The 12,076-nt window shown below is 34.1% G+C and overlaps 2 protein-coding genes across 19 annotated transcripts in view; both read left to right on the forward strand.

Moving 5' to 3' along the window:
* Positions 1–1,136, forward strand: part of LOC142326858 (protein GVQW3-like) — a 73,547-nt gene extending 72,411 nt beyond the window's left edge. The window contains exon 2 of the mRNA XM_075369592.1: positions 1,003–1,136. Coding sequence (XP_075225707.1) covers positions 1,003–1,136 — 134 coding nt within the window. The remainder of the gene's footprint in view (positions 1–1,002) is intronic.
* LOC142327059 (uncharacterized) overlaps positions 1–12,076 on the forward strand; it is a 413,864-nt gene that overhangs the window by 261,796 nt on the left and 139,992 nt on the right. The window lies entirely within an intron of this gene.

Here is a 12,076-nt window from a genome sequence, read left to right on the forward strand (position 1 = left end):
TGTAGTGTCCACATCAGACTTTTTTTTATAGCAATAAATATGAAAGAAATACAAAACAAAACCCTTATGTTTACGTTGAACAGTCAAGCAATTTAACACACATTTCATGCTACACTATTAATATTGTACTACGAAGACCGGTTAACATCGAAGATAGAAGTATAGCTGGGCCATCTAAGTAAATTTACGGTCCGATATATCTGTTAATCACTTAAAAGAGTAAGTCTTAGCTTATCTTACTTTTCTAGATGAACCTAGATTTAAGCGTATCGGTGTATTTCTTTCATTAATAAAAAATTGCAATAAATAAACTGTCTTGATTATAAATTTATCACGAATTTACGTTTATCAATTCAAAATATTTATATACAGTAGTTTTAAGCAAGTGAGGGAGAAAACAATAACATCGAGCGATGGGGGAGAGGAAAGAGAAATTATTGTTTATCGTTGCCTGAAAATCATATAGGGTCGAGATTTGTTCCATACGTGCTGCAAGATAAGAGATATTCGTATAAGAATTACGGTAAACGCTAAGTAGTACCGCGTCGTCCTATCTGTTGGTCGTAATTGAAACTTAAGTACCCAGCTACTCGGTAAACACAATGATAATAAATTTAAATGACATGATAAGATTAGAAAAGTCACTTATTATTGTCAAATATTGTTTTATGCAAGTCTCATTTCAAATAGAATGTATAACAGGTTATAAATTTGTTGAAATATAGGTAAAAAAAATCGAAATAAAATTTGTTATACGTTTATAAATACCGATTGTACAAAAAAGAGTATCGTTGTTTTAATTTGTTATAATACGTCTTGGACAAGGTGTACAGTATTCATGTAAGGCTAAAATCAAAGGGCAAAAAGAACAGTTTTAGTTAAACGCATAGCCGTAGATTGATTTCCTATCTTTCTGCTTGACAATACCTTTAGCAAAAATAGCGACACCTGAATTGAAAACCTGTATATTTTCAGTTTGTTAAATGTGAATCTAAATTACAGTTCAACGTACATTTCGTAGAAATTCTAATCGTGATTCCCCAAGTAACAATAACATTCGATTATGGAATAATCAGCCTGGAACGACCGGTTGTCTGTGTAAAGGGAAGATCGAAGAAGTCAAAGAAAATTGGTGAAAGGTCAGGGAGTTTTTCCTGGGTTATCCTAAAAAATCTGTCAGAAAGTTCAATCGCGAAATAGCAATGCCGGTGGTGATGTGGAACGCTTTAATGAAACGTTTACGTATGCCTCCATACCAAACTTTACAGATATTACAGGTTTTGAAGCAAACGACTACGCTGTGCGTGTCGACTTCGCGAACGAAATATTACAGCATAAAGATGACGACTTTCTTCATCGCATTGTGTTTAGTGATGAGCCCACGTTTCATCTTACTGGAAAAGTTAACACACACAACGTCCCTATCAGGGAGGGAGGTCAGAAATCTCTATGAACTCTTACGATGCGAAAGGGACTCTCCAAAATTAAATGTTTTCTGTGCGATATCGCGACAGCAAGTTTACGGATCGTTTTTTTTCCCCGCTGAAGTAAAGTAAGAGAAGTTGCTTATTAGGATATGTTGTGTACATGGCTCTCTCCTTACCGGAATAACTTTGTACGTGATCGGTTGATATATGATTTTCCCGACCGCTAGATCGACCGGCACGGATCCGATACAGAGATTATTTGCGTTTTCCTCCAAGATCACCCGATTTGATTAAGTATAATTTTCCGCTTTGGGATCGATTAGATTTTCATTTATTTTTTTACACAAGGAACTTGTTTATGTAACTTTGCTATCTACGGATCTACCTGATTTGAGGGACAGGATTAAAGCAGTTGTTGCTTCTACTACACCAGACATGTTGTATAAAGTTTGGGATGAACTACCGGTTAAATGAGTGCCAAGTGATGAAATCTGCGAACACTGAACGCTTGTAGGGAAAAACTGTAAGAGTTAATTTTTCATTTTATTTGTAATGCATTACTGTAAATCAAAGTTAAGAAATATTAAATAGCCTTAAAACCCTGATATTCCTTTTTCTATCCTCTGTTTATTAAAAGAAAATACAAGAAATATTTCACCATCTTTGCGTAGCTAGATATTAAAATTAAAAAAATATTTTCATCGAAACATGTTATGTTTTATCAAAATTATTAAACGCTACGCAGGAATATAACATAAAGAAAGAAATTTCTTTTGGTTATTGGTTATATTTTTTGGTTGTTGCTGCTGAGGGAAAGAAAAACGTATTACCGACCGTCTTTAACTCACTTATACGGAAAACTGTAAGAGTTAACTTTTCCATTTTATTTGCGATTCATTAGTGTAAATCAAAGTTAAGAAATATTAAACAACTTTAAAACTCCGATATTCTTTTGTAAACGTTTTTATAGGGGGGTAAGTATCAACAACACACCGTGATCGAATGTACATGGCAATTTAGAATCTTATTAAGAAAGGACGTTCAAATTTAAAATAACTTCCAATATTTTCATCATTAATAGGATGCACTCTTAAATTTTTGCTCTTTTAAAGCGGGTGTAAAATCAAGTTATATTAAAAAATTGGTAAAAGAACAGTACTTTTCTTTAATATTTAAAATAAAATTTTCAGTAATAAAAAGTTATTTTATACGTCATAAGAAAAAAATAAGGATAAATTAGTACCATCGATATTAATCATGAAATTAATTACTTTACACTTAGCGACAATTACTCAATACCACGCGACCGGTTTTATTAACAACAAAAGCGGAAAAAAGTGAATATATATTTCACCTTCCGGTCTACGCACACCACCACTTCTACACACTTATACATTCAACCGTTTAGATTCCGTGTTATTGAATGTAATAAGGTTTGTTTATCATTTTATAGTAATTGTTCTTGTTGAATTTGTTAACAAGGAAAGTATACGAAAATTCCTATATCTCATTAATAAGAATTGTTTTTATTAATATCAGTATTTTACACTGATTTGCCAGTGGCGGCTCGTAGCTAAAATTAGTGGAGGTGCTGCTCCAGAAAATTTTTTTTGGGCCTTTTCCAGGTCATGGTTAAATCTTTCTGTAAAATAAAAGAACCGAAAAAAAATGAATCAAATAAACAACTGGAAGCAGGATAATAATCTAATTATACACTTTATCACATTCAAGATATGTACACGGTTTTTAAGCACAATATGCTTAAAAACCGTATTCGGTTTAACAGAATAAATAATAAAATGTCAATACAGATAACATTATTTAGTATTATTCGATGATAACTTAATAAACCGACAAGAAAATGTTCGCTTAAAAATATATAGTCCAAACAGAATGAGTTACTTTTTTACACTTTAAATACAGAGTGATTCAAAGAAACGGGAAATTATGAAAGTTGTGTTGGTAGCCGTGGGCGATTGGTACCACTTGATAAGTGGCGCCAGCCTCTCTAACCTAACCTGCCATTTAGTTGTCATGGATGCTTGGAGTGGTGCACAACGGCCATTTGCTATCAAAGCGTTTTACAAAAACAATGACAGTATGGAGGGAGCGCGTAGACAATTTCGCCGTCATTTTAATCTGGGACGGCACGATCGTGTTCCATCAGCACATGCAATTAAAATATAATTTTGAGGAAACCGGTTCGGCAATGAAAAAGAAACCTCCAGGCCGTGAGCGAACCGTCCGTACACCACAGAATGTTCAAGCTTTACAAGATGCTGTCACACGAAGTCCCACAACAGTCAATCCGTCGTCCCTCAGCAACTTTACAATTGCATAGTTCAAGTGTTCGAAGAATGTTAGTGAAGGACTTGCAATTCCATCCGTACAAGTTGCAGATCGTCCAGGAACTGAAACCGAACGATTCAGTTGTGCGAGCACAATTCTGTAATGTAATGCTTCAGAAGATAAATGATAACAAAGAGTTTGTTCACGAACTATGGATGTCAGACGAAGCGCATTTCCACTTCAGTGGATTTGTTATCAAGCAAAATTTCAAATACTGGGCACAAGAAAATCCTACGCAGCTACACCAGTGTCTGTTCCACAGCTAGAAAGTGACCGAGTGGTGTGCTATGTCATCTTACGGTGTTATAGGCCCTTATTTTTTTGAGGTTGACAACGGTCTTGCGATTACAGTGACGTCGGCTCGTTACGTAGCCGTGCTTGAAACCTTTGTTGTGGAACAACAAAAGAGATTTCCACCGATTCTTAACACAGCCTGGTTTCAACAACACGAAGCAACGTCACATACTGCATGAATATCGATGGCAGCTGTACGCCGATTGTTTGACAACGTGTCATTTCACGAAATGATGACATTAGATGGCCTCCCAGATCGCCTGATCTCTCAGCTTGCGATTACTTTTTGTGGGGTCACCTTAAAAGCAAAGCGTTCCACAGTAGACCTGCTACAACGGAAGAATTAAAGGCAAAGATCCGAGAAGCAATTGCGGAAATTCCATTTGAGATGTTACGTCAAACCATGAACAATTTAACGAAGAGATTTCGTGAGTGTTTACGTAGGAGTGTTACCTGGAAGATGTCATCTTTAAAACATAAACTAAAATGTATGTATCCTAAAATGGCAACATTTGTACAATTACATGAAATAAAATTCATTTTCTAAAAAAGATTTTTCATTAACGTTATTATTTTTTTTAATTTCCCGTTTCTTTGAATCACCTGTACATAATTAGTTTTTACTAATTACTTTCTCTTTAGCCCTCCAGCGTGTTTTTGGACAAATTTAGCAATTAAAGAGCCCTTGCGTTCCGCCATCTTCTGATCACTACTGAAAAATCAACTAAATCGCTTTCATATTCCTTCCACCGACTAAACAAGAAAATGGAACAAACAAGGAATGTTGCATACACACGCGAAGTAAAAAAAAACTATCTTCCACCAGCACGTCAGGGTTGGCACTGCGGGAGCGACAGTGTTCTCTGTCCCTTGCAGCCTCGCGTACAACTTTCTATGTGCGCATGCACAAACACCACGCCGCTGGAACTGTGAAGCTCACAGTTCCATACAAATATTTTTGTACCTTTTTCATAAACTGGGGGATGGGTACTGACATTAATCTTAAGGATTATATATTTTACAAGTACAAAGAAAGAATTAAAAAAAGGACTCGTTATATTAATTATTATCGATAATATTAAGTGGTCACACGGATGCTGCAGTTCCACAGTGCCTATACGCGAGCAGTCACTGCTGATATAAAACAATATGTTTTAACTTGCTTAACGCGCTATAAATTTGCTAATGTGTTTCAAAGTTAATAATTCGCTTCAGAATAACATTACAAAATTTCACGCGTTGGCATATTTTACTTCAAAACTAGTATTTTTTTTAAAATGTGCAATTTCATTTTATTACTGAACATTATTAATTGTATTACTTTATTTTACTGCTTTTTAATCAACGTAACTTTACGCTTTCGTTGTATGCGTAAACAAATTAAAAATATCTGCCCATTATCTAATAACTAAATTTTTTTTCCATAATGCTCTCCCAATATTCGAGTAGTTTTTTTTTTAATTACTTTTTCCAACTAATAACTATTTTATTCAGAAATACTTATTTTTAAAAATGTTTTAAAAATTGGGAACCGTCGTTTTGATAATCTGAAATATAGTAACTCTGATATAGTAAATTTAATGGAACCATTTTAAAGACGAGATTTTATACGGTATTTGAAAGGAAAACCTTTAATGACTGCACTCTACTATAGGAATGGGAAGAAAAAACTTGTGGTGATCGCAACGACGAAACGTTGAATCGAGATTTTTAATTTGGTCGACGGCATTAGCGATAGTGTTCTATATTTTAACAGCACAACGAACTGATTGAACGTCTGTAAATGAATTTCTTTTTTCATTACTTCCTGTCCTTATTCTAAACTATAGATCATTAATTACTTATTTTTTATAATTGGTTTATAAAAATTATCAGCTTGGAAATAGCGTATATATCTTTAAAATTGTTTAAAGAAATTTTACAGACACGTTTCATACTGTTTAATATTTAATTGTGAGATCTTTATATAATTTATTATTTAATTATTTTGCGTATGAAACGGCTTAATAGTAATATTTTAACGAAATTATAATACCAAGAAAATAAGAATTTTTCCTGTAGCAACATTATCCTTGCTTAAGGGATTAATAGAAATATAGAAAATCGAAATTTTTCTTTTAATTAAATAAATGTGCAAACACTAATTTAACAAAACTCATATATATTTACGAATTTATAAAACAAAAAAAAGATCTTTATTATTTTTACTTTCTTCTACGAAGTAACGGAGGAAATATTGAGATCGCGAAAAATTTCGGTTTTCAGATTTCAACGGAAATATCCATTTTGACCTTCATGAATCCATTTTGATTAGTTTCGGCGTGACGTCTGTACGTATGTATCTTGCATAATTCAAAAACGATTACCTGTACGATGTTGAAATTTTGGATTTAGGACTGTTGCAACATCTAGTTGTGCACCTCTTCTTTTCATTGCAATTGACTGGACCAAACGTGTCCAATAAAGCCCAAAATTAAAAAAGTTTGATTTTGGACTTTTTCTTAACTGCAGTAATAAGCACTAATTGAGAACTTTTCAACGATTTATCATAAGTGGTACTTATTTTTATTGATTCCATAGTTATAACCAATTGAAATTTTAATTAATGAAATATTTTGATCTTACGAGAGGAAGGTACATCGGTTCGAATTCGACTTCATTTCCTTTTTTTGACTTTTTTTAAATTTAAATATATGATTTATTAATAATTATTAACCTGTTATTGTAAAAAAAGTTTTACGATAAACAATAATTCAACAATAACAATAAAAAAATAAAAAAGTTCAGAAATTATTAGTGAAATAAAATTTTATGTACTTTTCACTTTAAAAAACTGTGTATATGTAACTTAATAGGTACAAGAAAGTTATGTGTTGTCCACATCAAATTTTTTTTCAGTCACTGACTACATTTACGAAGAATTATTTTTTTAATGATTGAGATGGGGCAGGATATCTGACAATTTACATCAATCATTAATTTCCTGGAAGTCCTTAAATGTACAATTAAAACCGATCGTGGATTTTTTCTCGCTTAACTCATTCTCGTGTGAAAATTGATCCTGTTTTTATTGTTGTTGTGACAATCTAATTGCTTTAAAATCATGGTTGACTTCCTTTAGTATACTTCAGTTGTATTAAATGACAATATTGCTAGTCTGTCCACCCATTTTAGTTCTTGTTAATTTTAGAAAAAAGGAATAATAAAATTTGAGACTCGATGTAATTATTTTATTATTTTTTTGTCAAGGAATCTAAATAAATCGTATCACTATATATATATAGTGATATGATTATATGATTTTTTTATACATATACAGTGATTTTTTTTTATCATCATTTATGAAAGTCAAATTTTTAAATAAAACGTAATTTTTAGAGCTAATAATAAAATTATTTAAATTATCATAATTAGCTGAATTATCTGCATTGTTTCAAATACCAGTCCAAAATCCAAAAAAAAATTGAATTTTGGGCTTTTTTAGACACTTTGGTTCAGCCAATTGTAATCAAAAGGGGAGGTGCACAATTAGATGTTACAACAGTCCTAAATCCAAAATTTCAACGTCCTACCGGCTAATCGTTTTTGAGTTATGCGAGATACATACGTACAGACTGTAATAGACTAGACAAACAAAGCCCAAAATCCAAAAGATTGGATTTGGACTTTTTCTTAACTGCAATAATAAGCCCTCATTGAGAGCTTTTTAATCATATATCATAACTGGTACTTATCTTCAATGGTTCCAGAGTTATAGCCAGATAAAATTTTAATTAATTAAATATTTGGATCTTACAAGGGGAACGCACATCGGTTCGATCAGAATTAATTTCCTTTTTTAATTTTTTTTTAATTTATGCATTATTGATTTATTAATAATTATTAACTCCGATTGTAAAAAAAAAAAAAAAACAAAAAAAAACTATAAATAATAGTTCAATAATAAACGCTATAAAAATAAAAAAATATCAGAAGTTGCGAATGAAATAAAATTTTATGTACTTTTCATTAAAAAAAAAAAAAATGTTTGTATAATTTAAAAGGCGTACAAGGAAGAATGTGGTATTCACATCAGATTTTTCTGGTTGAATTCTGGTTTAAAATGATTTTATGAAATTTGTGTATTAGTTGATGTTATTTTCTATTTAATTATTTTATCTTATTGTGAATTACACTTAAATTAAGCCTTCATAACGTAGCCACCGGGTTGGTCTTGTGGTTAACGCGTCTTCCCAAATCAGCTGATTTGGAAGTCGAGAGTTACAGCGTTCAAGTCCTAGTAAAGCCAGTTATTTTTACATAGATTTGAATACTAGATCGTGGATACCGGTGTTCTTTGGTGGTTGGGTGTTTGAATTAACCTCACATCTCAGGAACGGTCGAACTGAGAATGTACAAGACTACATACACTTCATTTACACTCGTACATATCATCCTCATTCATCCTCTGAAGAATTATCTAAACGGTAGTTACCGGAGGCTAAACAGGAAAGAAAGAAGCCTTCATAAGCTAAACAGGTCTGTAAAGTAGTATAATCTGCTCTTGTTATTTAATTAAAGCGAGGTTCTTAAAAAAGCAAGTACGCTTTTCCCTGTGGAGTGTGACTCACTTTGTTTACATTTAAAACTTGGGTTTAGTCGAGAATTGATATGTCTTGTAATTAATATTGATATAAGTGATGTAGTCTTGTAATATGTTTTTATTTTTATTTTTTTTTTTTACGTTTCAAAGATTTCAATTTATGCTCTCTTTCATAACAGCATTCAGTGTTTTATTTTTATTGACGCGTGTATAGTTTTCAGAAAATTTATTAGTCATTCTCTTATTTTTATTTTTGATTATTATTTTAGTATTATCCCGTTCGCTGATTCCATTATTGCAACCTATCTATTCAGGGGCTTCTTATTCTCTCCAATGCTAGGGTGCGGCAGCGTAGTCTGATGATTTGAAGGGTCAATAAAAACAAAAATGTTATAATTATCCTTTTAATTATTTTTTTACCATTTGCTACTACATTGGAAATTTACTTTTACACTGTTTTGAAAACTGTATCCAACAAGTGGCGCCCCCCGTTGGCGATACACTGATTTACCATAATTCGGAAGCGTCGGTCACTCTTTCCATCATAGCAAGGGGTTTGTTTAGCCTCCGGAATCACCGTAGGTATTACTTCTGAGGATGATAGGTATGAATGTAAATGATGTTTATTCTGTACAACCTCAGGCCCGTTCCTGAGATGTGTGGTTAATTGAAACCCAACCACCAAAGAACATCGGTATCCAAGATCTTGTATTCAAATCCGTATAAATGTAACTGCCTTTACTAGGATTTGCACCTTACAGCTTTCGACTTCGAAATCAAATGATTTGCGATGATGAGTTCTCCACTAGATCAACCCGGTCGGTTCAGCAAGGGTCCTTGGACGATCGGTGTACACGAGGGATTTCAGACACCCGACATAAAGATAGTCACAAGAGGCTAAATCGGTGGAGCGCGCAGGCCACCGAATATCGCCCCTCAAAGAGATCAGGCCCCCAGGGAAGTTTTCCCGCAAAACACGCAGTGCAGTTCGCGCCGTGTGTGCCGTGGCTCTATCCTGCTGAAACCACACATTCCCAACATCCATTTTGTCAAGCCTTGGCAAAAAAAAAAAATAATGCAGCTGCATGCTTGCGTGCCGAGCGCCGAGGAGGTCGCAAAAAAAACTGCCTTACCGCCGCGATGTTTTGAGGTGATCTCTCCGACCGTTTCCCTGATCTTCTCTTTTCAGTTCCCCTGAATTTGTTTGCACACGTAACAATCGATTGCCGACCAGGAATACGGCCTCGGGTGGCAATCTTGAAGTGTGCGCGGAACGTTCGCTGCGTGGCGACGATCGAGCGACCATTAGAAAAGTAAGCCCTACGGGAAACGCACGCTGCTTCTTCCTCCACCGTATTCTCGGTACTGAAGTGGAAGGGGGGAAACTTCTTGACTCACCCGTTTGAATGAGATCATCCGCGCCATCTAACGGCCAAACCTCGCTTCCTGGCGTTTAATTCAAATCACCAACTTATTTATGTTGCCGTACCCTATATGAAAGCCCTCTTGGCGAATCCTCATTTTTTCTGTGCTTCATTCTTCATCTATTGAAATACTAATTAAATTTTTAGGTAACAGTGTCTTTTAAGTTATCGTGTAGTAAGCTGAAATAATAACATAAATAGTGTATTTATAGATTTTGCATTTCGTCGGTAGATATGGAATTCTTGTTACCTCTTTCGGAGAAATTAAAAAATGAAATTAAGTCTTGTATGGAGGAAGTAGTTAAAAGAGAAATATGTAACTTAAATATAGCTGCTTTTATGCAAGATCAGAATAAAAAGATAGAAACGTTATCTAAGGAAAATATTGAGTTAAAGCAGGCAGCAGAGTTTTAGATTCTGTAGAGCGACGAAATAATTTGGTCTTTTACTGAGAAGGATGGTGAAAATCTGGATGGTTTGAAAGGCGAAATTGTTGAATTGTGTAGAAATCTTACAGGCGTAGAGTTAAATGAAACAGAAATTATGTCAGAAGGATAGGAGTCAAATCAAACCGGGTTCGGCCTATTAGTTTCCTTTGTGCCTAATATAAAGAAAGGAATGGTTTTACGCAATGGAATGAAACTGAAGCGTAAGAAGATTTTGTTTCTCAGGACTATGATGTAGAAATGCAGGAGAAGGGTACGGTATAGATGGGTATTAGAAGTAAGCTGTACAGAACAGGGCAGAGTCTTTTAGATTGCTTCGAAATTAACTTCTTGTGGATGGGAAATTTAATATGTATGAAGATCTTGTGGAAATATATAATAATGAAGCTAAAATTGAGATGGATACAAATTCTACGGAATAAAAGGTTATTAGCAAGTAAAATGATATAGGAATATGTAATAACATTTTTTTTTTTTTAAATTACATTTGTAAATTCTTTTTGTCTCAGAAAAGACTGCATTTGTATAGTACGATTATATTTATTCATTCCCTTGCGACAAGATGTAGTGTATTCTGATATAATTCTCTGTGAATCGTTGCTTTTTTTTTATTGTGAAATATTACTGTTTTCAATTAGATCAATGATTCTCAGTACAGCTTTTTTTTGTTAATGATAACACTAAGATTTTAACAGTTTCAAATTATTTAGGAAAGATGTGATATATATATATATATATATATATATATATACACCCAACACACACACACACACACACAGTAGGTCTGAAAAGTTCCCCAACTAAATTTCTGCAGTCGATACAAGTAGCGACATCTCTCGGTCAAGTAAGAAACTATGTAGTGCGATGTCTGACGAGTATGTGTACAAAATTTCATCACTCCAGTCTCGAGTTATATTCGGCCGCCTACGATGTGTTCATGTGACCTTGTGGTAGCTCGCGACATGGAACGGAGAAGCACGATAAAATTTTATTTTCGACTTCATAAATCTTTTGTTGAAACATATTCTATGATACAACAAGCATTCGGTGATGAAGCCGCATCTCATATCATACAAAATACACGTGGTGGAAGCGGTTTAAAGACGTATGGAGTCGTTCGATAACTTCAAATGAAGCGGGAGGTCGTCAACAGCTGTTCACAACGAAAACATTGCGAAAGTGCGCGCGCTCCTGCTCGAACAACCTCATCTTACCCTTCGGGCCATATCAGAAGAGCTAAACATCGGTAAAAGACGCGGTACGTACAATTCTAACAGAAAAAATGAACCGCCAAAAGGTGTTCTCTCGTTTCGTTCCACACTTCTTGACCGAAGAACAAAAGCAGGTGCGTCTTTCCTGCGCTCAAGACTTCGTTGAAACTGCCAATAGCGATCCGAATTGTTTGCAAACAATTGTAACTGGGGATGAAAGCTGGTGCTTCATGTATTGATACGCAAACGAAGCGTCAATCCGTTGTTTGGTTGAGTCCTGGAGTACAAAGACCGGCGAAAGTCAGGCGGCAAAAATCAATAGTGAAAACGATATTGATTGCAT

This window comes from Lycorma delicatula, chromosome 6 (genome assembly GCF_047948215.1).
Source record: "Lycorma delicatula isolate Av1 chromosome 6, ASM4794821v1, whole genome shotgun sequence".
NCBI classification, from domain to species: domain Eukaryota; kingdom Metazoa; phylum Arthropoda; class Insecta; order Hemiptera; family Fulgoridae; genus Lycorma; species Lycorma delicatula.